This window comes from Scyliorhinus torazame, chromosome 3 (genome assembly GCF_047496885.1).
Source record: "Scyliorhinus torazame isolate Kashiwa2021f chromosome 3, sScyTor2.1, whole genome shotgun sequence".
NCBI classification, from domain to species: Eukaryota; Metazoa; Chordata; class Chondrichthyes; order Carcharhiniformes; family Scyliorhinidae; genus Scyliorhinus; species Scyliorhinus torazame.
Genome location: NC_092709.1, coordinates 371,943,329 through 371,970,292, shown reverse-complemented (window position 1 = coordinate 371,970,292; position 26,964 = coordinate 371,943,329). Strand labels below are relative to the sequence as shown.

The following is a 26,964-nucleotide window of genomic DNA, read 5'->3' as shown; positions in this document are numbered from 1 at the left end:
TGTGGAGACCCCAGAGGCAGGGCTCCTGAGGGAACGGCGGAGGCTACAGGCGGAGTTCGGCTTGTTAACCACAGGGAGAGCGGTGGAGCAGCTGAGAAAGGCGAGGGGGGCGTTCTATGAGCACGGAGAGAAGGCCAGCAGAATGCTTGCACAGCAGCTTAGGAAGAGGGAGGCAGCTGGGGAGATAGGGAAAGTAAAGGACGGAGATGGGAACCTGGTTGGAGATTCAGTAGGGGTGAATAAGGCGATTTCTGCAGCAGGCTGTACAGGTCGGAACCCCCTACGGGCCGAAGGGGATGAGGCGCTTCTTGGAGGGGCTGAATTTCCCAACGGTGGACGGGGAGCGGGTAGAAGGGCTGGGGGCCCCAATTGTGCTGGAAGAGATCGTGGAGGGCTTGAAGGCCATGCAGGCGGGTAAGGCCCCGGGGCCGGACGGATACCCAGTGGAGTTTTATAAAGGTTGTCTGGGATATTGGGGCCGGTGTTGATGAGGATGTTCAATGATGCAAGGGGAAGAGGGGTGTCACAGGCAATGATTTTGTTGATTCTGAAGCGGGACAAGAACCCTGTGTGGGTCCTACAGGCCAATCTCCCTGTTGAATGTGGATGCCAAGTTGCTGGCCAAAATCTTGTCCTCCAGGATTGATGATTGTGTTCCGGATGTTATTGGGGAGGACCAGACGGGGTTTGTTCAGCTTAGAAAGTTGGTGGCCAATGTAAGAAGGCTGTTAAATGTGATCATGATGCCCCCGGATGGTAGGGAGGTGGAGTTAGTGATCGCAATGGTGTAGAAAAGGCTTCTGATCGGGTAGAATGGGATTATCTGTGGGAGGTACTGGGGCAGTTTGGATTTGGGTGGGGCTTTATTGACTGGGTCACGTTGCTGTACCAGGCCCCTGTGGCAAGTGTACGGACGAATAGGACAACTTCGGCCAATTTTAGATTGCACCGGGGACAAGACAGGGATGCCCCCTCTTCCCACTATTTTTTTTGCTGGCTATAGAGCCGTTGGCAATTGCTCTGAGAGCCTCAAGGGGCTGGTCCGGGGGGGGGGGGGGGGGGGGGGGGTGGAGCACAGAGTCTCGCTCTATGCAGACGACCTGCTTCTGTATGTATCGGACCCAATAGAGGGGATGGAAAAAATCATAAAGATTCTGGGGGAATTGGGCCGGTTTTTGGGGTATAAGCTAAATATGGGAAAAGAGTAAGGTGTTTGCGGTCCAGGCGAGGGGACAGGAGAGGCGATTGCGGGGGGCTGCCGTTTAGGTTAGTAAAGGGAAGCTTTAGGTACCTGGGCATCCAAGTGGCGCAGGAATGGGACCGGCTGCATAAATTGAATCTGGCCCGACTAGTGGGCCAAATGAAGGACGATTTTCGGAGATGGGACGCGCTTCCGTTGTCTCTGGCCAGGAGGGTGCAAACGGTGAAAATGACGGTCCCCCGTGATTCCTTTTTGTATTTCAGTGTCCCCCCCATCTTTATTCCGGGGTCCTTTTTTAAGCGGGTCAACAAAGTGATCACGGGCTTTGTCTGGGCGGGCAAGACCCCGCGAGTAAGGAAGGTAATGCTTGAGCAGAGTCGGGGAGAGGACGGGCTGGCGCTGCCACATTTTAGTAACTATTACGGGGCGGCGAATATAGCCACGATCAGGAAGTGGGTGGTGGGGGAGGGGTTTGCGTGGGTGCGTATGGAGGTGGCTTCATGCAAGGGCACCAGTCTGGGGGCGTTGGTAACTGCGCCTCTGCCGCTCCCGCCGGCGCGGTACTCCACCGGCCCCGTGGTGGTGGCGGTCCTGAGAGTTTGGGGCCAGTGGAGGCGGCATGTGGGAGCATTGATCTGGGCCCCAATCTGTGATAACCACCGGTTTGCCCCGGGGGGTTCTGGATATGGCGGAGAGCAGGGATTGAGAGGACGGGGGATATGTTTATAGAGGGGAGCTTTCCGAGTATGAGGGCGCTGGAGGAAAAGTTTGGGAGGCGAGGGGGAATAAATTCAGGTATCTGCAGGTGCGGGACTTCCTACGTAAACAGGTGTCAATCTTCCCGCTCCTACCGCTAAGGGGGATTCAGGACAGGGTAGTTTCCAGAGGGTGGGTAGGGGAAGGAAGCATCTCGGACATTTACAAAGAACTTATGGGGTCAGAGGAGATGCAGACCGAGGAGCCGAAGCGCAAGTGGGAGGAAGAGCTGGGAGGAGAGATAGAGGATGGATTATGGGCAGACGCTTTGAGTCGAGTCAACGCGTCCGCAACTTGTGCCAGGCTCAGCCTGATACAATTTAAGGTTGTTCACCGGGCTCACATGACAGTGGCCCGGATGAGCAGATTCTTTGGGGTGGAGGACAGGTGCGCAAAATGCGCGGGAGGACCAGCGAACCATGTCCACATGTTCTGGACATGTCCGAAGCTTAGGGGATTTTGGCAGGGGTTGGCAGATGTCATGTCCAAGGTTTTAAAAACAAGGATGACGCTGAGTCCAGAGGTGGTGATTTTCGGGGTGTCGGAAGACCCGGGAATCCAGGAGGAGAAAGTCCTGGAAGCCCCCGAAGTTGGAGACGTGCGATCGGACATGGCTACCTTTCTCTGTTTGGAGAAAATCAAGTTCGCCCTGAGAGCGTCACTGTTAGGGTTCGCCCGGAGGTGGCAACCGTTCGTCGACTTCTTTGCGGAAAATTAATCGTCAGCAGACGGGGGTGGGGGGGGGGGGGAGTAGTTTTGGTTAGAATAGGGGTCAATAAGGGTGGGACCTGTATGAAAGGGAAACGGCTTTTGCACTCTGTTTATGGTTTCATGTGTATTGTTTATTTTGTTGTTACCATAACAAAAATACCTCAATAAAATGTTTCATTAAAACAAAATAAGGGGATCAGGGGTTACGGGGAGAGGGCAGGAGAATGGGGATGAGAAAATATCAGCCATGATTGAATGGCGGAGCAGACTCGATGGGCCGAGTGGCCTAATTCTGCTTCCATGTCATATGGTCTTATGGATAAAGGATTGGTTAACTGACAGAAAGCAAAGAGTGGGGATAAATGGGTGTTTTTCTGGTTGGCGATCAGTAGCTAGTGGTGTCCCTCAGGGATCAGTGTTGCATCTGCAATTGTTTACAATTTACATAGATGATCTGAAGTTGTGGACCAAATGTAATGTGTCAAAGTTTGCAGATGACACTAAGCTGAGTGGTAGAGCAAAGTTTGCATCGGACACAAAGTCTGCAGAGGGACATAGATAGTTTAAGTGAGGGGGCAAGGGTCTGGCAGATGGGGTTCAATGTTGATAAATGTGATCATCCATTTTGGTGGGAATAACAGCAAAATGGATGATTATTTAAATGGTAAAAAATTGCAGCATGCTGCTGTGCAGAGGGACCTGGGGTCCTTGTGCATGAATTGCAAAAAGTTGGTTTGCAGGTGCAGCGGGTAATTAGGAAGGCAAATGGAATTTTGTCCTTCATTGCTAGAGGGATGGAATTTAAAAGCAGGGAGGTTATGTTGCGTCTGTATAGGGTGCTGGTGAGGCCACACCTGGAATACTGTGTACAGCTTTCGTCTCCTTACCTGAGAAAGGACGTACTGGCACTGGAGGGTGTGCAGAGGAGATTCACTAGGTTGATTCCGGAGTTGAGGGGGTTGGATTACGAGGAGAGGTTGAGTAGACTGGGACTGTACTCATTGGAATTTAGAAGAATGAGGGTGATCTTATAGAAACATATAAAATTATGGAGGGAATAGATAGGATAGAAGCAGGGGGGTTGTTTCCACGGGCGGGTGAATATAGAACTCGGGGGCAAAGCCTCAAAATAAGGGGAAGTAGATTTAGGACTGATTTGAGGAGGAACTTCTTCACCCAAAGAGTTGTGAATCTATGGAATTGTCTGCCCAGTGAAGCAGTTGTGACTACCTCGTTGAATGCTTTTAAGGCAAAGATAGGTAGGTTTGTGAACAGTACAGGAATTCAGGGCTACGGTGAGCGGGAGGGAAAGTGGAGCTGAGTCCACAAAAGATCAGCCATGATCTCATTGAATGGCGGAGCAGGCTCCAGGGGCCAGATGGCCGACTCCTGCTCCTAGTTCTGATGACAACGGGGGACAGGGAGACGGAGAAAAACAGGAGGAGGAAAATATGCCACCGCGGGAAAGGAAGGCAGAGCACACTGGGAAGGAACGAATAATGAAAAAAGGAGATCTTGAGGCTGTGAAAAGGTGCTGAGGCAGCTGAGAGTGATTCTGAGTGAAAGTAGGAAGTAGCACATGGGAACGCCAAAATAACTTCCCTACTATGAGTAATGAGAAAGTTATCCACATTCAGAGTGTGAGCACTGTAATTGTAGAGAGGGAACAGAACACAGATATATTTCAATTTAGGCTGAGATTATTGGCAATTTTCTGTTGAGCTGAGTGTGAAAATCTGATGCCAGATATTTGGAGCATTGCGATGCCCACAGCACTACATTAATGTCATTTTCATTCTGACCTGGCAAGGAGTGGGGGAGTTTTCAAAGCGATATGGAAAGGAAAGTTGAACTCGATTGCCAACACAATCGCTGTACTCACCAAGTCCATCGTATTTGCAATGTTAATCAATCGCCTCACCACAGCACCTCGGTCACTCGCCAGATGCTGATACTGAAATCAAACCAAATGATTTATGATGAGTCAATGAGCAACATAACTCTATCCACACTCCCATGATCCCACACACCCTGCCATGAATTTTCTAAAATTTCCTTAACGCTAAATGGTTTGATTTGATTTGTTTTATTGTCACATGTACCGAAGTACAGTGAAAAGTATTTTTCTGTGGCCGAGGGAACGTACACAGTACGTACATAGTAGATGTGCGGGTCTTCAGACTTCTGTACCTTCTGCCTGATGGAAGGGTCTGGAGGTGGAAATAATGCTGTCTGCCTTCCTGAGGCAGCGGGAGGTGTATACAGAATCAAATATGAGGGTGGCAAGCTTGTGTGATGCGTTGAGCTGAGTTCATCACACTGCAGATTCTTGCGATCTTGGGCCGAGCAGTTGCCATACCAGGTTGTGATGCAGTGGATAGGATGCTCTCTCTGGCACATCTGTAGAAGTTTGTGAGAGTCGATGCAGACATGCCAAATTTCTTTAGCTTCCGTAGGAAGTAGAGACTGTTGCATCAACGTGAGTGGACCAGGACAGACTGTTGATGATGGTGACCCCAGGAACTTAAAGCTACCGAACATCTCCACTTCGGGGCCATTGATGCAGACGGGAGTGTGTGTCGCGCTGCGCTTCCTGATGTCGATGATCAGTTCCTTGGCTTTCCGACATTTAGAGAGAGATTGTTTTCGGTACACCATGCAACCAAGTGATTTATCTCCCTCTTGTAGTCTGATTCATCGTTGTTTGAGATAAGACCCACCACAGTCGTATCATCCGCAGACTCATAGATTAATTCTTGCCACACAATCGTGTGTATAGGGAGTACAGTAGAGGACAGAGCACACATCCTTGTGGGGCTCCGGTGTTGAGGACTATTGTGGAGGAGGTGCTGTTGCCTATCCTGACAGATTGCGGTCTGTTGGTGAGGAAGTCGAGGATCCAGCTGCACGGGGAGGGGGTCAAGTCAATGTGGTAAACCACTGTTGCACCTGTATTAGGTGATGTAAGGTAGGACCTGTACTACAGGTTCGCCGGTCGTCCCTGCCTGCTGGCTCCGCCCAGTAGGCGGAGTATAAATATGTGTATCCTCCATTCAGCAGCCATTTCGCCAGCTGCTGTGGGAGGCCACACATCTTAGAGCAAAAAGCCTCAGTTGTATCCAACTCTAGTCTTTGTTCAATTGATCGTGTTTCAATTTATTGCTCTAAGATTCTCTAAAAGATGGATCTCTGAATCAAACCAGATCGCCTGCAGCTGGATCCGCAATCAAGCGCTGCCAAAAAGGACTTTAATTCCTGGCTAGCTTGCTTCGAGGCGTACATCAATTCAGCGACCACCCCTGTTCCGGAGGCTCAGAAGATACAGATCCTGTACTCAAGGTTGAGCTCCAACATGTTTCCGCTGATCCAGGACTCCCCGAACTACGCCAACGCCATGGCGCTTCTCAAAGAAATAACGACGAGTCAGAATACAGGAGGGAGATAGAGAACCTAGTGGAGTGGTGTAGCGACAACAATCTCTCCCTCAATGCCAGCAAAACTAAAGAGCTGGTCATTGACTTCAGGAAGCAAAGTACTGTACACACCCCTGTCAGCATCAACGGGGCCGAGGTGGAGATGGTTAGCAGTTTCAAATTCCTAGGGGTACACATCACCAAAAATCTGTCCTGGTCCATCCACGTCAACGCTACCACCAAGAAAGCACAACAGCACCTAGACTTCCTCAGGAAACTAAGGAATTTCGGCATGTCCACACTGACTCTTACCAACTTTTACAGATGCACCATAGAAAGCATCCTATCAGGCTGCATCACAGCCTGGTATGGCAACTGCTCGGCTCAGGACCGCAAGAAACTTCAGAGAGTCGTGAACACCGCCCACTCCATCACACAAACCTGCCTCCCATCCATTGACTCCGTTAGTTTAAATTAATGTGGCAGGGGGATGGGAACCGATGCAGGAAGTTGGAAGGTAGTAAAACAGGGACAGAAACAAAAGGCAGTAAGGGGGAAAGTGTAAGGCAGAGAAGCCATAGTCAAAAATCAAAAAGGGCGACAGTACAAGGTACAGTGACTGAGGGGAGCTCAGTGAATAGGACCAGGAATACTAAAAGGAATAAAATGGGAAGTAAAAACATGAATGGAAAGTGAAGCAGCAGGTTATTACATGAAGATATGGGTTCAATGATAAGGAAAATTAGGAGAGGTTAAAAGGAAAAATAACTTCAGAGATTTTACTGATAAAGGTGTTAAGATTCAAAGTGGAGGTGTAAAAGCCAACATAATGATACTTTACCTGAATGCTCGTAGTATTCCGAATAAGGTAAATGAGTTGATGGCGCAAATCATCATGAATGACTATGATTTAGTGGCCATTACTGAAACATGGTTAAAGGATGGTCACGACTGGGAGTTAAATATCCGAGGGTATCAAACTTTTCGGAAGGACAGAGTGAATGGTAAGGGAGGTGGTGTAGCTCTGTTATTTAAGGATGACATCCGGGCAGTAGTGAGGGATGACATCGGTGCTATGGAGGATAACGTTGAATCCATTTGAGTGGAAATCAGGAATAGTAAGGCGGAAAAGTCACTGATAGGAATAGTCTATCGGCCACCAAATAGAAACATTATGGTGGGGCAGGCAATAAACAAAGAAATAACTGATGCATGTAGAAATGGTACAGCAGTTATCATGAGGGATTTTAATCTACATGTCGATTGATTTAATCAGGTCAGTCAAGGCAGCCTTGAGGAGGAGTTTATAGAATATATCCACGATATTTTCCTGGAACAGTATGTAATGTAAACTACGAGGGAACAAGCGATCCTAGACCTGGTCCTGTGTAATGAGATAGGATTGATGAATGATCTCATCGTTAGGGATCCTCTCGGAAGGAGCGATCACAATATGGTGGAATTTAAAATACAGATGGAGGGTGAGAAGATAAAATCAAACACTAGTGTTTTGTGCTTAAACAAAGGAGATTACAATGGGATGAGAGAAGAGCTAGCTAAGGGAGACTGGGAGCAAAGACTTGATGGTGAATCAGTTGAGGAACAGTGGAGAACCTTCCAAGCGATTTTTCACAGTGCTCAGCAAAAGTTTATACCAACAAAAAGGAAGGATGGTAGAAAGAGGGAAAATCGAACGTGGCCATCTCAGGAAATACGTGAGAGTATCAAATTGAAGGAAAAAGCATACAAAGTGGCAAAGTTTAGTGGGAGACTAGAGGACTGGGAAATCTTTAGGTGGCAACAGAAACCTACTAAAAAAACTATAAAGAAGAGTAAGATAGATTATGAGAGTAAACTTGCTCAAAATATAAAAACAGATAGTAAAAGTTTCTGCAAATATATAAAACAAAAAAGAGTGGCTAAGGTAACTATTGGTCCTTTAGAGGATGAGAAGGGAGATTTAATAATGGGAGTTGAGGAACTGGATGAGGAACTGAACAGGTATTTTGGGTCGGTCTTCACAGTGGAAGACACAAATAACTTGCCAGTGACTGATGGAAATGAGGCTATGACAGGTGAGGACCTTGAGAGGATTGTTATCACCAAGGAGGTAGTGATGGGCAAGCTAAATTTGGGGCTAAAGGTAGACAAGTCTCCTGGCCCTGATGGAATGCATCCCAGAGTGCTAAAAGAGGTGGTAAGGGAAATTGCAAATGCACTCGTGATAATTTACCAAAATTCACTCGACTCTGGTGTGGTCCCGACGGATTGGAAATTAGCAAACGTGACACCACTGTTTAAAAAAGGAGGTTGCAGAAAGCTGGTAATTATAGGCCAGTGAGCTTAACTTCGGTAGTAGGGAAGATGCTGGAATCTATCTTCAAAGAAGAAATAGCGAGGCATCTGGATGGAAATTGTCCCATTGGACAGACACATGATGGGTTCATAAAGGGCAGGTCGTGCCTAACTAATTTAGTGGAATTTTTTGAGGACATTACCAGTGCAGTAGATAACCCAGAGCCAATTGATGTGGTATATCTGGATTTCCAGAAAGCTTTTGACAAGGTGCCACACAAAAGGTTGCTGCATAAGATAAAGATGCATGGCATTAAGGGGAAAGTAGTAGCATGGATAGAGGATTGGTTAATTAATAGAAAGCAAAGAGTGGGGATTAATGGGTGTTTCTCTGGTTGGCAATCAGTAGCTAATGGTGTCCCTCAGGGATCAGTGTTGGTCCCACAATTCTTCACAATTTACATAGATGATTTGGAGTTGGGGACTAAGTGCAATGTCTCCAAGTTTGCAGATGACACTCAGATGAGTGGCAAAGCAAAAAGTGCAGAGGATACTGGAAGTCTGCAGAAGAATTTGTATAGTTTGAGTGAATAGGCTAGGGTCTGGCTGACGGAATACAATGTTGACAAATGTGAGGTTATCCATTTTGGTAGGAATAACAGAATTATTATTGAAATGATAAAATATTCCAACATGCTGCTGTGCAGAGGGACCTGGGTGTGCAAGTGCATGAGTCACAAAAAGTTGGTTTACAGGTGCAGCAGGTGATTAAGAAGGCAAATGGAATGTTGTCCTTCATTGCTAGAGGGATGGAGTTTAAGACTAGGGAGGTTATGCTGCAATTGTATACGGGGTTAGTGAGACTACACCTGGAGTATTGTGTTCAGTTTTGGTCTCATTACCTGAGAAAGGATGTACTGGCACTGGAGGGTGTGCAGAGGAGATTCACTAGGTTAATCCCAGAGTTGAGGGGGTTGGAGGAGAGATTGAGTAGACTGGGACTGTACTCATTGGAATTCAGAAGGATGCGGGGGGGGGGGGGGCGGGAGGGGGGGTTGGGGGGGGATCTTATAGAAACATATAAAATTATGAAGGGAATAGATAGGATAGATGTGGGGAAGTGTTTCCACTGGCGGGTGAAAGCAGAACTAGGGGGCATAGCCTCAAAATAAGGGGAAGTAGATTTAGGACTGAGTTTAGGAGGAACTTCTTCACCCAAAGGGTTGTGAATCTATGGAATTCGCTGCCCAGTGAAGCAGTAGAGGCTCCTTCATTAAATGTTTTCAAGATAAAGATAGATAGTTTTTGAAGAATAAAGAGATCAAGGGTTATAGTGTTCGGGCGGGAAAGTGGAGATGAGTCCACAACAGTGGGCAGCACGGTAGCATGGTGGTTAGCACAATTGCTTCACAGCTCCAGGGTCCCAGGTTCGATTCCCAGCTTGGGTCAGTCTGTGCGGAGTCTGCACATCCTCCCCGTGTGTGCGTGGGTTTCCTCCGGGTGCTCCGGTTTCCTCCCACAGTCCAAAGATGTGCAGGTTAGGTGGATTGGCCATGTTAAATTGTCCTTAGTGTCCAAAATTGCCCTTAAGCGTTGGGTGGGGTTGCTGGGTTGTGGGGATAGTGTGGAGGTCTGGACTTGGGTAGGGTGCTCTTTCCAAGAGCCGATGCAGACTCGATGGGCCGAATGACCTCCTTCTGCACTGTAAATTCTATTAAGTTCAGCCATGATCTCATTGAATGGCGGAGCAGACTCGAAGGGCCAGATGGCCTACTCCTGCTCCTAGTTCTTATGGACTTATGTTCTTATCTACAACTCTCACTGCCTGGGGAAAGCGGGCAGTATAATCAAAGATCCTCCCACCCAGCTTACTCACTCTTCCAACTTCTTCCATCGGGCAGGAGATACAGAAGTCTGAGAACACGCACGAACAGACTCAAAAACAGCTTCTTCCCCACTGTCACCAGACTCCTAAATGACCCTCTTATGGACTGATTTCATTAACACTACACCCTGTATGCTTCATCCGATGCCGGTGTTATGTAGTTACATTGTGTACCTTGTGTTGCCCTATTATGTATTTTCTTTTATTCCCTTTTCTTCCCATGTACTTAATGATCTGTTGAGCTGCTCGCAGAAAAATACTTTTCACTGTACCTCGGTACACGTGACAATAAACAAATCCAATCCAATCCAATCTAAGTGACCACTGCATGGTCCTTGTGGAGACAAAGTCCCGTCTTCACATTGAGGAAGCCCTCCATCGTGTTGTGTGGCACTAGCACCGTGCTAAATGGGACAGACTTCGAACAGATCTAGCAACTCAAGACTGGACATCCACGAGCCACTGTGGGCCATCAGCAGCAGCAGAATTGTAATCACCACAATCTGTAACCTCATGGCCCGGCATATCCCCCACTCCACCATTACCACCCAGCCAGGGGATCAACCCTGGTTCAATGAAGAGTGCAGGAGAGCATGCCAGGAGCAACATCAGGCAGACCGAAAAATGAGGTGTCGCCCTTGTGAAGCTACAACACAGGACAACGTGTGTGACAAACGCAGAAGCAGCAAGTACCAGACAGAGCTAAGCGATTCCACAATGCACGCACCAGATCTAAGCTCTGCCATGCTGCCACATCCAGCTGTCAATGGTGATGGACAATTGAACAACTCACTGGAGGAGGAGGCTCCACAAATATCCCCATCCTCAATGATGGAGGAGCCCAGCACATGTGTGCAAAAGACAAGGTTGAGGCATTCGCAATCTTCAGCCGGGAGTGCCGAGTGGATGATCCGTCTCGGTCTCCTCCGGAGGGCCCCAGCATCACAGACATCCGTCTTCAGCCAATACGATTCACTCCACGTGATATCAGGAAACGGCTGAAGACACTGGACACTGCAAAGGCTCTGGGCCCTGACAATGTCCTGGCAATAATACTGAAGACTTGTGCTCCAGAACTTGCTGCACCCCCAGCCAAGCTGTTCCAGTCCAGCTACAACACTGGCATCTCCCCGGCAATGTGGAAAATTGCCCAGGTGTGTCCTGTACACAAGAAACAGGATAAATCCAACCCAGCCAATTATCGTCCCATCAGTCTGCTCTCCATCATCAGCAAAGTGATGGAAGGAGTCATCAACAGAGCTATGAAGCAGCACTTACTCAGCAATAACCGGCTCACGGACACTCAGTTTGGGTTCCACCAGGGTCACTCAGCTCCTGACCTCATTAATAATAATAATAATAACCTTTATTGTCACAAGTAGGCTGACACTAACACTACAATGAAGTTACTGTGAAAATCCCCCAGTCGCTGAAGGGTGGTTCAGCGATGATACCTCTTAAAACTGAATTGTTAGCGTGCCACTAGAGTAGTTTTACATGAGATCTTTTGCTAAGAATTGAGATTAATTATAGGACTGAGTAATCATTATTAACCATTAAACATGTATTTTTAGGACATAGCAGTAATCAGTAATCAAATGGGATTTAGGATAGCTCACTTGACCAAAAGGACAGTACTTGTGACACCCTAGGCGGGATTCTTCGCCGGCGGGAGTCTCCGTTTTGCCGGCGCCCGGGGGTTTCCCGACGGCGTGGGGCTGCCCCACAATGGGAAACCCCATTGACCGGCCGGCGGGATGGAGAATCACACCGGCGGGTCGAGGCTGAAAAGTGGCGCGGCGGGGCGGAGAATCCCGCCCCCTGTATCTGGGAAACAATTCAGGGTGCTGGTTCTGTTGTTCTGTTTCTCACAGTCAGCACAGGCTGCTGGGATTGTACACAGGCTGCTGGGATTGTACACAGGCTGCTGGGATTGTACACCGGCTGCTGGGATTGTGCACAGGCAGTTGGGGTTGTACACAGGCTGCTGGGATTGTACACAGGCTGCTGGGATTGTACATCGGCTGCTGGGATTGTGCACAGGCAGCTGGGGTTGTAAACAGGCTGCTGGGATTGTGCACAGGCTGCTGGGATTGTGCACAGGCTGCTGGGATTGTACACAGGCTGCTGGGATTGTACACAGGCTGCTGGGATTGTGCACAGGCTGCTGGGATTGTGCACAGGCTGCTGGGATTGTGCACAGGCTGCTGGGATTGTGCACATGCTGCTGGGATTGTACACAGGCTGCTGGGATTGTGCACAGCTGTCAGGATGTGAATCAATAATGTGCTGCTTGCAATTCTATTGGATAAGTTTAAAAGTAGCAGCTTCAGGGATTGGATCGCGTCCAAGTGGGGTGGGCTATTGATTTTTGAATGTAGTAGAAGTACTGTGTTCTGGTCTTTGGTCGGTAGAACAGGTCTTGGCCAATATCCAGTCTGTTCTCCATGTACACGTAACAAGCTTGATTAAATAGCCATCTTGTCCAGGTTGTCGTGTTTGTTCCTCTTTGTACTGAGCTGAGCCACAGAGAATATCCCCACGTGGAAGCTGACTCAATACACAGGTTTTGAAACCGCACCTACATCAGTCGCCACACTTCGGCACTTGTTCGGGTACACAGAGGGAGAATTCAGAATGTCCAATTCACCTAACAGCACGTCTTTCGGGACTTGTGGGAGGAAACCCGGAGCACCCGGAGGAAACCCACGCAGACACGGGGAGAACGTGCAGACTCCGCATAGACAGAGACCCAAGCGGGAATCAAACCTGGGACCCTGGAGCTTTGAAGCAATTGTGCTAACCGCTGTGCTACCGTGCTGCCTGAAATGTAAGCTATGAGGAGGAGGCTGGTACGGGAATCCCCGTATCCAAGGGAATCCGGGTATGCTCGGACAAGAAGCACACAAAGTTATCAAACCCATGTCCTGGAATATCCCCCAATCTACCATTACTACTAAGCTTTGGTTCAGTGAAGCGTGCAGGAGAGCATGTCAGGAGCAATACCAGCAATGAGGTGTCAACCTGGTGCAGCTATAACACAGGACAGCTTGCAGCGAAACAGCATCAGCAGCAATATACAGAAGGAACTGGGCCGATAACAAACACACCAGATCTAAGCTCTGCAGCCTGCCACATCCAGCCGTGAATGGTGGTGGACAATTAAACAATAACAGTCTATATCCCGCTGTCGACCCTGTGTCATCCTCACCACTGGCTTTTCCACCTATTTTTGTGTCATCTGCAAAGTTAGCAATAGAACATTCACCTCCCTGGTCCAGGTCATCAATATATATTGTCAATAATTGTAGCCCAGGCCTGAGGCACTCCACTAGTAGAAGGGAGCATGGTAGCATATTGGTAAGCACAGTTGCTTCACAGCTCCAGGGCCTCAGGTTCGATTCCCAGCTTGGGTCACTGTCTGTGCGGAGTCTGCACGTTCTCCCCGTGTCTGTGTGGGTCTCACCCCACAACCCAAAGATCTGCAAGCATGGTGGATGGGCCACACTAAATTGCCCTTTTTATTTTTGAATTAAAAGTATCATTATGATCATGAAACCTTTGCTGATTGTCTTAAAAACCCATCTGGTTCACTAATGCCCTTCAGGAAAGGAAATCTGCCGTCCTTGCCCGGTCTGGCTTCCATGTGACTCCAGACACACACAGCGATGGGATTGGCTCTTAACTGCCCGCCTCTGAAATTGGCCACTCAGTTCAAGGGCAGTTAGGGATGGACAAATGCTGACCCAGCCAGCGACGCCCAAAGCCCAAGACAATTTTTTAAAAATCCATCACCCCATGCCGATGTGAATCCTGTATCTGAAGGCCCCTGCCAAGCATTAATGAAAGTTCCATTCTCCTGCAGACACATCAGGGAAGCAGCCTCCACCAGCCAGATCCAGGACACCTCTGACACCAGCGAGGATGACGTCTCAGACACTGAAGAAGTGCCACACTTTCACCCACACCCTCCACCAGCACAGAAACACATCCCTCTGTGAGATTTGGTGCTAGAAAGGCCTCAGGGTCACGCGTTGGTGTGCACCCCACTCTCTGTGAGTCACAGCAGGCAGAGGCAGGGACATGTCAGGGTGCTTACACCCAGGAGAATGCTGCCAGAAAACGGTTGAGTCCCAGTCAGATTGACGAGCCTCTGGGCTCAGTCATGCCTCAGTTGCTGGAGTATTAAAAGTAGGGACCATCAGGAAGGGATGCCAGCTGCACTCCTCAGACTGAGAGACATGATGGAGGCCTGTCCACTCGAGTTGACATGCTCAATCGTGAACTCAGAGCCAATGTGTTCCCCACTACCAACACCTGCCACCCCCTGTCTCCCCCTTCCCCACCCCTCCCCAGGCCTCGTCCCCACCCCCGCCTCCACATCTCAGTGGATTCTTCAGCCCATGTTTACTGAAATCTCGGCCGACGTTTCTGACAGCAAAATCTCAGCCTATTTCTTCTGACAGGTGTGGTGAATGTATTAGGACAGCCATTCACCACTGTATTGCATTGTACTATGTTGTTGCCCTTGTGGGCTCCACCTATGGACCATTGTATTGTATTACACTACTGTGGTAGTCACCACTGTTGTATATATCACATACGAGAGGTAATACGGTAAGGCTCCTGTACTACAGGTACGGGGGTAGATTCCTGCCTGCTGGCTCCGCCCAGTAGGCAGAGTATAAATGTGTGTGCTCACCGAGCTGCAGCCATTTCGGCAGCAGCTGCAGGAGGCTACACATCTCTGCTTAATAAAGCCTCGATTACCCTCTACTCTCGGCTCGTCGTAATTGATAGTGCATCAACTGCTTTGTATCATGTTGGTGCCCTTGTGGGCTCTGCCCCTGGCTCCGCCCCCTTGAGGGGAGGTATATAGAGCTGCTGCCCTGCAGGCGGCTCTCAGTGCAGAGCAGTCGAGTGCTGATTAAAGCCACTGTTCACTTCAACTCTTCATCTCGAGTGAATTGATGGTCGCATCAACAGGGAAATCTCGTCCTATTTCTTCTGGCAGAGAAATCTCGTCCTATTTCTTCTGACAGAGAAATCTCGGCCTATTTCTTCTGACAGAGAAATCTCGGCCTATTTCTTCTGACAGGGAAATCTCCGCCTATATCTTCTGACAGAGAAATCTCCCTCTATATCGTCTGACAGAGAAATCTCGGCCTATTTCTTCTGACAGGGAAATCTCGGCCTATTTCTTCTGACAGGGAAATCTCGGCCTATTTCTTCTGACAGGGAAATCTCGTCCTATTTCTTCTGACAGAGAAATCTCGGCCTATTTCTTCTGACAGGGAAATCTCCGCCTATATCTTCTGACAGAGAAACCTCCGCCTATATCGTCTGACAGAGAAATCTCGGCCTATTTCTTCTGACAGGGAAATCTCGGCCTATTTCTTCTGACAGGGAAATCTCGGCCTATTTCTTCTGACAGGGAAATCTCATCCTATTTCTTTTGACAGAGAAATCTCGGCCTATTTCTTCTGACAGGGAAATCTCCGCCTATTTCTTCTGACAGGGAAATCTCGGCCTATTTCTTCTGACAGGGAAATCTCGTCCTATTTCTTCTGACAGAGAAATCTCGGCCTATTTCTTCTGACAGGGAAATCTCCGCCTATATCTTCTGACAGAGAAACCTCCGCCTATATCATCTGACAGAGAAATCTCGGCCTATTTCTTCTGACAGGGAAATCTCGGCCTATTTCTTCTGACAGGGAAATCTCGGCCTATTTCTTCTGACAGAGAAATCTCGGCCTATTTCTTCTGACAGAGAAATCTCGGCCTATTTCTTCTGACAGGGAAATCTCAGCCTACATCTTCTGGCAGAGAAATCTTGGCCTATTTCATCTGACAGAGAAATCTCGGCCTGTTTCTTCTGACAGAGAAATCTCGTCCTATTTCTTCTGACAGGGAAATCTCGGCCTATTTCTTCTGACAGGGAAATCTCCGCCTATTTCTTCTGACAGGGAAATCTCGGCCTACTTCTTCTGACAGAGAAATCTCGGCCTGTTACTTCTGACAGGAAAATCTCAGCCTACATCTTCTGACAGAGAAATCTCAGCCTATTTCTTCTGACAGAGAAATCTCGGCCTGTTTCTTCTGACAGGAAAATCTTAACCTACATCTTCTGACAGAGAAATCTCGGCCTACATCTTCTGACAGAGAAATCTTGGCCTATTTCTTCTGACAGAGAAATCTCGGCCTATATCTTCTGACAGGGAAATCTCGGCCTATTTCTTCTGACAGAGAAATCTCGTCCTATTTCTTCTGACAGAGAAATCTCGGCCTATTTCTTAATAGGAAAATGTCCTCCTATATCTTCTGCTGACAGGAAAATCTCAAGAGGCAATATGTGATCTTAGAGTAAATTTGCAGTAAAAAAAATCATGACTCATGTTGATTGAACCCGCCCCCCCAAAAAAGCTTGGAGTAACTTACACTTTGCTTGTCAACAAACAAGGGTTTTGTAACCTCATTCATCCAGTCTTCCTTTGAACCTTTCAGCCTTTGAAAAACTAATGTTTACAACACCTAATCTGCAGTTATTTGTTCTGTGTGAGGCCTCAACCATTCGTTTTCAACATGTTCAGTCAATACACGCACCAGTCTATTGTCTGACACAAGCACCAATTCGAGATGTCTTGGCTCCAGCTGCAAATTCCTTTTCACCTAGAAAAGAGAAAAGCTCATTCAGTTCGAGGACAAACTATATCATGGACATGGTTGCATGGAGGCCAATCATAAACCAAGTCACAGGGCCTTAACTACCTTTTAATTTCATACAAATATGTCCTGTCCCTGTGTCATTGATTCACAAGCATTGGGGGAGGGGGGGGACGTGCGGTTGTGGGGGGTGGGTTTGAGGGACATTGCTGACCTTAGTTCTTGGAAATGAGGTGGATCTAATGGTTCCAATGCCCAGTGGGAGAAGATTTATGGGACAATGACAATTGGATCCTGTGATTTTGCCTGACATTAGAAAAGGACAAGGAACAATGAAGGGTAAAAATAATTAGCTGCCGGGAAGACAACTTCAGTGAGGTAAGAAAAAGGAGCCAGGTTAAGTTCAGTGGTGGGGAAGCTTCCAGAAACAATTATTCGGGATAGAATTAGTAGTCACATGGAAAAATGAGGGTTGATTAGGAAGAACAAACAGGGATTTCTAAAAGAGGAAGTGTGCTTAACTGACTTGCTGGAGTTCTTTGAGGAGGTAACAGGAAGGGCCAATGAGCATAATGCTATTGATGTGATGTATATGGACTTTCAGAAGGCATTTGATATAGTGCCACACAACAGACTTGCAAGAAAGGTTACAGCTTCTGGAATGAAAGGGACGTCAGGACATAGATACAAAATTGCTGAATAATAGGAAGCAGAGAGTAATGATCAGTGGATAATTTTCAGGCTGGAGGAAGATTTGTAAAGATGCTCCCCAGGGGTCGGCATTGAGATACTTGTGTTTCCTGATGATCTGAAGCTTGATGGATGCGACAAAACCTGGAAGTATTGTAAACTGTGGGAGGACAGTTTGGAATATAGTCAAGTTTTGCAGGTGGCAGGTGAAGTTCAATGGGGAGAATGTGAGGTGATGCATTTTGGCAGAGAAAACATGAACAAAGTAAAATTGGGGGTAGAATTTACAAAGGGGTGCAGGAGCAGAGGGACTTGGGTGTAAATGTGCATCGATCATTGAAGGTGGAAGGACAAGAGGAGAGAGCAATTAATAAAACATATCGTACCTAGGACTTTATTAATAGGGACATAGAGTACAATGGCAAGGGGTTTCTGCTGACCTTATACAAGACACTAGTGAAACCTCAGCTGGAATATTGTGCATGGTTCTGGGCCCCAAACCACAGGAAGGATCTGAACATGGTGGAGAGGGTGTGGGAGAGTTTTACAAGACGGGTTCCAGGGATAAGGAATTTAGGTTATGAGGTTAGATTAGAGAGGTTGGTTATGAAGATAGATTAGAGAGGTTGGCTATGAGGTTAGATTGGAGACGTTTCAGGAGGCCATTCAGCCTATCGAGTCTGCACCGGCTCTTGGAAAGAGCACCCTACCCAAGGTCAACACTGCCACCCTATCTCCATAACCCAGTAACGCCACCCAACACTCAGGGCAATTTATGGACACTAAGTGCAATTTATCATGGCCAATCCACCTAACCTGCACATTTCTGGACAGTAGGAGGAAACGGGAGCACCCGGAGGAAACCCACGCAGACACGGGGAGGATGTGCAGACTCCGCACAGACAGTGACCCAAGCCAGAATCGAACCTGGGACCCTGGAGCTGTGAAGCAATTGTGCTATCCACAAGGCTACCGTGCTGCCCCGAGGGAGGTTAGATATGAGGTTAGATTAGAGAGGTTGGCTATGAGGTTAGATTAGAGAGGTTGGCTATGATGTTAGAATAGAGAGGTTGGCTGGGAGGTTAGATTAGAGAGGTTAGCTATGAGGTTAGATTAGAGAGGTTGGCCCTGAGATCAGATTAGAGAGGTTGGCTATGAGGTTAGAATAGAGAGGTTGGCTATTAGGTTAGTTCAGAGAGGTTGGCTATGAGGTTAGATTAGAGAGGTTGGCTATGAGGTTAGATTAGAGAGGTTGGCTATGAGGTTAGATTAGAGAGGTTGGCTATGAGGTTAGATTAGAGAGGTTGGGTATGAGGTTAGATTAGAGATGTTGGCTATGAGGTTAGATTAGAGAGGTTGGCTATGAGGTTAGATTAGAGAGATTGGCTATGAGGTTAGATTAGAGAGGTTGGCTATGAGGTTAGATTAGAGAGGCTGGGTGTGAGGTTAGATTAGACAGGTTGGCTATGAGGTTGGATTAGAGAGGTTGGCTATGAGGTTAGATTAGAGAGGTTGGCTATGAGGTTAGATTAGACAGGTTGGCTATGAGGTTAGATTAGAAATGTTGGCTATGAGGTTAGATTAGGGAGGTTGGCTATGAGGTTGGATTAGAGAGGTTGGCTATGAGGTTAGATTTGGGTGGTTGGCTATGAGATTGGATTAGAGAGGCTGGCCATTAGGTTAGATAAGAGAGGTTGGCTATGAGGTTAGATTAGAGAGGTTGGCTATGAGGTTAGATTAGAGAGGCTGTCTCTGAGGGTAGATTAGAGAGGTTGGCTATGAGGTTAGATTAGAGAGGTTGGCTATGGGGTTAGATTAGAGAGGTTGGATATGAGGTTAGATTAGAGAGGTTGGCTATGAGGTTAGATTAGAGAAGTTAGCTATGAGGTTAGATTAGAGAGGTTGGCTATGAGTTTAGATTAGAGAGGTTGGCCCTGAGGTCAGATTAGAGAGGTTGGCTATGAGTTTAGATTAGAGAGGTTAGCAATAAGATTGGATTAGAGATGTTGGCTATGAGGTTAGATTAGAGAGGTTAGCTATGAGGTTAAATTAGAGAGGTTGGCCCTGAGGTCAGATTAGAGAGGTTGGCTATGAGGTTAGATTGGTGAGGTTGGCTATGAGGTTAGATTAGATAGATGGGCTATGAGGTTAGATTAGAGAGGTTGGCTAGAAGGTTAGGTTAGAAAGGTATGCAATGCGGTTCGATTCGAGAGGATGGTTATGAGGTTAGTTTAGAGAGGTTGGCTGTTAGGTTAGAATAGAGAGGTTGGCTATGAGGTTAGATTAGAGAGGTTGGCTATGAGGTTGGATTAGAGAGGCTGGCCATTAGGTTAATTATGAGAGGTTGGCTATGAGGTTAGATTAGAGGGTTTGGCGATGAGATTAGATTAAAGAGGTTGGCTATGAGGTTCGATTCGAGAGGATGGTTATGAGGTTAGTTTAGAGAGGTTGGCTGTTAGGTTAGAATAGAGAGGCTGGCCATTCGGTTAATTATGAGAGGTTGGCTATGAGGTTAGATTTGACTGGTTGGCTATGAGGTTAGATTAGAGGGTTTGGCGATGAGATTAGATTAAAGAGGTTGGCTATGAGGTTAGATTAGAGAGGCTGGCTATGAGGTTAGATTAGAGAGGTTGGCTATGGGGTTAGATTAGAGAGGTTGGCTATGAGGTTAGATTAGAGAGGTTGGCTATGAGGTTAGTTTAGAGAGGTTGGCTATGAGGATAGATTAGAGAGGTTGGCTAGGAGGTTAGATTACAGAAGTTGGCTATGAGGTTAGTTTAGAGAGGTTGGCTATGAGGATAGATTAGAGAGGTTGGCTATGAAGTTAGATTGGAGAGGTTGGCTATGAGGTTTGATGAGAGAGGTTGGCTATGAGGTTAGATTAGAAGGGTTGGCTATGAAGTTAGATTAGAGAGGTTGGCTATGAGGTTAGATTAGAGAGGTTGGCTATGAGGTTAGATTAGAGAGGTTGGCTATGAGGTTAGATTAGAGAGGTTGGCTATGAGGCTAGATTAGAGGGGTTGGCTATGAGTTTAGATTAGAGGGGTTGGTTATGAGGCTAGATTAGAGAGGTTGGATATGAAGTTATATTAGAGAGGTTGGCTATGAGGTTAGTTTAGAGAGGTTGGGTGTGAGGTTGATTAGACAGGTTGGCCATCAGGTTAGATTAGAGAGGTTGGTTATGAGGTTAGATTAGAGAGGTTGGCTATGAGGTTAGATTAGAGAGGTTGGCTATTAGGTTAGATTAGAGATGTTGGCTATGAGGTTAGATTAGAGAGGTTGGCTATGGGGTTAGATTAGAGAGGTTGGATATGAGGTTAGATTAGAGAGGTTGGCTATGAGGTTAGATTAGAGAAGTTAGCTATGAGGTAAGATTAGAGAGGTTGGCTATGAGTTTAGATTAGAGAGGTTGGCCCTGAGGTCAGATTAGAGAGGTTGGCTATGAGTTTAGATTAGAGAGGTTAGCAATAAGATTGGATTAGAGATGTTGGCTATGAGGTTAGATTAGAGAGGTTAGCTATGAGGTTAAATTAGAGAGGTTGGCCCTGAGGTCAGATTAGAGAGGTTGGCTATGAGGTTAGATTGGTGAGGTTGGCTATGAGGTTAGATTAGATAGATGGGCTATGAGGTTAGATTAGAGAGGTTGGCTAGAAGGTTAGGTTAGAAAGGTATGCAATGCGGTTCGATTCGAGAGGATGGTTATGAGGTTAGTTTAGAGAGGTTGGCTGTTAGGTTAGAATAGAGAGGTTGGCTATGAGGTTAGATTAGAGAGGTTGGCTATGAGGTTGGATTAGAGAGGCTGGCCATTCGGTTAATTATGATAGGTTGGCTATGAGGTTAGATTAGAGGGTTTGGCGATGAGATTAGATTAAAGAGGTTGGCTATGAGGTTCGATTCGAGAGGATGGTTATGAGGTTAGTTTAGAGAGGTTGGCTGTTAGGTTAGAATAGAGAGGCTGGCCATTCGGTTAATTATGAGAGGTTGGCTATGAGGTTAGATTTGACTGGTTGGCTATGAGGTTAGATTAGAGGGTTTGGCGATGAGATTAGATTAAAGAGGTTGGCTATGAGGTTAGATTAGAGAGGCTGGCTATGAGGTTAGATTAGAGAGGTTGGCTATGGGGTTAGATTAGAGAGGTTGGCTATGAGGTTAGATTAGAGAGGTTGGCTATGAGGTTAGTTTAGAGAGGTTGGCTATGAGGATAGATTAGAGAGGTTGGCTAGGAGGTTAGATTACAGAAGTTGGCTATGAGGTTAGTTTAGAGAGGTTGGCTATGAGGATAGATTAGAGAGGTTGGCTATGAAGTTAGATTGGAGAGGTTGGCTATGAGGTTTGATGAGAGAGGTTGGCTATGAGGTTAGATTAGAAGGGTTGGCTATGAAGTTAGATTAGAGAGGTTGGATATGAAGTTATATTAGAGAGGTTGGCTATGAGGTTAGTTTAGAGAGGTTGGTTATGAGGTTGATTAGACAGGTTGGCCATCAGGTTAGATTAGAGAGGTTGGTTATGAGGTTAGATTAGAGAGGTTGGCTATGAGGTTAGATTAGAGAGGTTGGCTATTAGGTTAGATTAGAGATGTTGGCTATGAGGTTAGATTAGACAGGTTGGCTATGAGGTTAGATTAGAGAGGTTGGCTATGAGGTTAGATTAGAGAGGTTAGCTATGAGGTTAGATTAGACAGGTTGGCTATGAGGTTAGATTAGACAGGTTGGCTATGAGGTTAGATTAGAGAGGTTGGCTATGGGGTTTGATTAGAGAGGTTGGCTATGAGGATAGATTAGAGAGGTTGGCTATGAGGTTAGATTAGAAGGGTTGGCTATGAAGTTAGATTAGAGAGGTTGGCTATGAGGTTTGATGAGAGAGGTTGGTTATGAGGTTGGATTAGAGAGGTTGGCTATGAGGTTAGATTAAAGAGGTTGGCTGTGAGGTTAGATAAGACAGGTTGGCTATGAGGTTAGATTAGAGAGGTTGGCTATGAGGTTAGATTAGAAGGGTTGGCTATGAGGTTAGATTAGACAGGTTGGCTATGAGGTTAGATTAGAGAGGTTGGCTATGAGGTTAGATTAGAGAGGTTGGCTATGAGGTTAGATTAGAAGGGTTGGCTATGTGGTTAGATTAGACAGGTTGGCTATGAGGTTAGATTAGAGAGGTTAGCTATGAGGTTAGATTAGAGATGTTGGCTATGATGTTCGATTAGACAGTTTGGCTATGAGGTTAGATTAGAGAGGTTGGCTATGGGGTTTGATTAGAGAGGTTGGCTATCAGGTTAGATTAGAGATGTTGGCTATGAGGTTAGATTAGACAGGTTAGCTATGAGGTTAGATTAGTGATGTTGGCTATGAGGTTAGGTTAGACAGGTTGGCTATGAGGTTAGATTAGAGAGGTTGGCTATGAGGTTAGATTAGAGATGTTTGCTGAGGTTAGATTAGAGAGGTTGGCTATGAGGTTAGATGAGAGAGGTTGGCTATGGGGTTAGATTAGAGAGGTTGGCTATGAGGTTAGACAGAGAGGTTGGCTATGAGGTAAGATTAGAGAGGTTGGCTATGAGGTTAGATTAGAGAGGTTGGCTATGAGGTCAGATTAGACAAGTTGGCTATGAGGTTAGATTAGGGGCGTCGGCTATGAGGTTAGATTAGAGAGGTTGGCTATGAGGTTAGAGTAGTTATCATAGTTAACATAGAATTTACAGTGCAGAAGGAGGCAATTCAGCCCATCGAGTCAGGACCGGCTCTTGGAAAGAGCACCCTACCAAAGGTCAACACTGCCACCCTATCCCAATAACACAGTAACCCCACCCAACACTAAGGGCAATTTTTGGACACTAAGGGCAATTTATCATGGCCAATCCACCTAACCTGCACATCTTTGGACTGTAGGAGGAAACCGAGCAACCGGAGGAAACCCACGCAGACACGGGGAGGATGTGCAGACTCCGCACAGACAGTGACAAAAGACGGGACCGAACCTGGGACCCTGGAGCTGTGAAGCAATTGTGCTATCCAAAATGCTACCGTGCTGCCCCGAGAGAGGTTAGCTGTGAGGTTAAATTGGTGAGGTTGGCTATGAGGTTAGATGAGAGAGGTTGGCTGTGAGGTTAGATTAGAGAGGTTAGCTATGAGGTTAGATTAGAGAGGTTGGCTATGAGGTTAGATTAGAGAGGATGGCTATGTGGTTAGATTAGGGACGTTGGCTATGAGGCTAGATTAGACAGGTTGGCTATGAGGTTAAATTAGAGAGGTTGGCTATGAGGTTAGATTAGAGAGGTTGGCTATGTGGTTAGATTAGAGAGGTTGGCTATGTGGTTAGATTAGAGAGTTTGGCTATGAGGTTAGATTAGAGAGGTTGGCTATGATCTTAGATTAGAGGGGGTGGCTATGGGGTTAGATTAGAGAGGTTGGCTATGAGGTTAGATTAGGGACGTTGGCTATGAGGTTAGATTAGACAGGTTGGCTATGATGTTAGATTAGAAAGGTTGGCTGTGAGGTTAGATTAGGGACGTTGGCTATAAGGTTAGATTAGAGATGTTGGCTATGAGGTTAGATTAGAGAGGTTGGCTATGAGGTTAGTTTAGAGAGGTTGGCTATGAGGTTAGATTAGAGAGGTTGGCTATGAGGTTTGATGAGAGAGGTTGGCTATGAGGTTAGAGTAGAGAGGTTGGCTATGGGTTAGATTAGGGAGGTTGGCTATGAGGTTAGATTAGGGACGTCGGCTATGAGGATAGATTAGAGAGGTTGGCTATGAGGTTTGATTAGAGAGGTTGGCTATGAGGTTAGATGAGAGAGTTTGGCTATGAGGTTAGTTTAGAGAGGTTGGCTATGAGGTTAGATTAGGGACGTTGGCTATGAGGTTAGATTAGAGAGGTTGGCTATGAGGTTAGATTAGAGAGGTTGGCTATGAGGTTAGATTAGGGACGTTGGCTATGAGGTTAGATTAGAGAGTTTGGCTGTGAGGTTAGATTAGAGAGGTTGGCTATGAGGTTAGATTAGAGAGGTTGGCTATGAGGTTAGATTAGAGAGGTAGGCTATGAGGTTAGATGAGAGAGGTTGGCTATGAGGTTAGATTAGAGAGGTTGGCTATGAGGATAAATTAGACAGGTTGGCTATGAGGTTAGATTAGAGAGGTTGGCTATGAGGTTAGAGTAGTTATCATAGTTAACATAGAATTTACAGTGCAGAAGGAGGCCATTCGGCACATCGAGTCTGCACAGGCTCTTGGAAAGAGCACCCTACCAAAGGTCAACACTGCCACCCTATCTCCATAGCCCAGTAACCCCACCCAACACTAAGGTCAATTTTTGGACACTAAGGGCAATTTATCATTGCCAATCCACCTAACCAGCACATCTTTGGACTGTAGGAGGAAACCGGAGCACCCGGAGGAAACCCACGCAGACACGGGGAGCATGTGCAGACTCCGCACAGACAGTGACCCAAGCCGGAATCGAACCTGGGACCCTGGAGCTGTGAAGCAATTGTGCTATCCACAAGGCTACCGTGCTGCCCCGAGAGAGGTTAGCTATGAGGTTAAATTGGTGAGGTTGGCTATGAGGTTAAATTAGAGAGATTGACTATGAGGCTAGATTAGAGAGGTTGGCTATGAGGTTAGATTAGAGAGGTTGGCTATGAGGTTAGATTAGAGAGGCTGGCTATGAGGTTAGATGAGAGAGGTTGGCTATGAGGTGATAATTGAGAAGTTGGCTATGAGGTTAGATTAGAGAGTTTGGCTACGAGGTTAGATTAGATAGGTTGGCAATGAGGTTAGATTAGAGAGGTTGGCTATGAGGTTGGATTAGAGAGGCTGGCCATTAGGTTAGATAAGTGAGGTTGGCTATGAGGCTAGATTAGAGAGGTTGGCTATGAGGTTAGATTAGACAGGTTGGCTATGAGGTTAGGTTAGTGAGGCTGGCTATGAGGTTAGATTAGAGAGGCTGGCTTTGAGGTTAGATTAGAGAGGTTGGCTATGAGGTTAGATTAGAGAGGTTGGCTATGAGGTTAGATTAGACAGGTTGGCTGTGAGGTTAGATTTGAGAGGTTGGCTATGAGGGTAGATTAGAGAGGTTGGCTATGAGGTTAGATTAGAGAAGTTGGCTATGAAGTTAGATTAGAGAGGTTGGCTGTGAGGTTATATTAGAGAGGTTGGCTATGAGGTTAGATTAGAGGGGTTAGCTATGAGGTTAGATTAGAGAGGTTGGCTATGAGGTGATATTTCAGTGGTTAGCTATGAGATTAGATTAGAGATGTTTGATTTGAGGTTAGATTAGAGAGGTTGGCTATGAGGTTAGATTAGAGAGGTTTGCTATGAGGTTAGATTAGAGAGGTTGGCTATGAGGTTAGATTAGAGAGGTTGGCTATGAGGTTGGATTAGAGAGGTTGGCTATGAGGTCAGATTAGAGAGGTTGGCTATGAGGTTAGATTAGAGAGGTTGGCTATGAGGTTAGATTAGAGATGTTGGCTTTGAGGTTAGATTAGAGAGGTTGGCTCTGAGGTTAGATTGGAGAGGTTGGCTATGAGGTTAGATTTGTGAGGTTGGCTATGAGATTAGATTCGAGAGGTTGGATATGAGGTTAGATTAGAGAACTTGGCTATGATGTTAGATTAGAGATGTTGGCAATGTGGTTAGATTAGAGAGAATGGCTATGAGGTGAGTTTGGAGAGGTTAGCTATGAGGTTATATTAGAGATGTTGGCTTTGAGGTTAGATTAGAGAGGTTGGATATCATCGATTTTTCATTGCAGAAGGAGGCCATTCGGCCCATCGAGTCTGCACCGGCTCTTGGAAAGAGCACCCTACCCAAAGTTAACACCTCCACCCTATCACCATAACCCAGTTACCCCACCCAACACTAAGGTCAATTTGTGGGCACTAAGGGCAATTAATCATGGCCTATCCACCTAACCAATCTATCATATGAGGTAAGATTGGTGAGGTTGGCTATGAAGTTAGACAGAGAGGTTGGCTATGAGGTTAGATTAGAGAGGTTGGCTATGAGGTTAGATTAGAGAGGTTGGCTATGAGGTTAGATTAGAGCGGTTGGCTATGAGATTAGATTAGAGAGGTTGGCTATGAGGTTAGTTTAGAGAGGTTGGCTGTGAGGTGAGATTAGAGAGGTTGGCTCTGAGGTTAGATTGGTGAGGTTGGCTATGAGGTTAGATTAGAGAGGTTGGCTATGAGGTTAGAGTAGTTATCATAGAATTTACAGTGCAGAAGGAGGCCATTCAGACCATCGAGTCTGCACCGGCTCTTGGAAAGAGCCCCCTGCCCAAGGTCAACACTGCCACCCTATCACCATAACCCAGTAACCCCACCCAACACTAAGGTCAATTTTTGGACACTAAGGGCAATTTATCATTG

General features: G+C 46.6%; 1 protein-coding gene across 1 annotated transcript in view; it reads right to left on the bottom strand.

Annotated features, from left to right (window-relative positions):
* Positions 1-26,964, bottom strand: part of LOC140409452 (disintegrin and metalloproteinase domain-containing protein 12-like) — a 422,351-nt gene that overhangs the window by 25,695 nt on the left and 369,692 nt on the right. Inside the window, exons 4-5 of the mRNA XM_072497884.1 lie at positions 16,865-16,930; positions 4,551-4,622 (exon numbers count right to left, since the gene is read on the bottom strand). Of these exons, the coding sequence (XP_072353985.1) occupies positions 4,551-4,622; positions 16,865-16,930 (138 nt within the window). The remainder of the gene's footprint in view (positions 1-4,550; positions 4,623-16,864; positions 16,931-26,964) is intronic.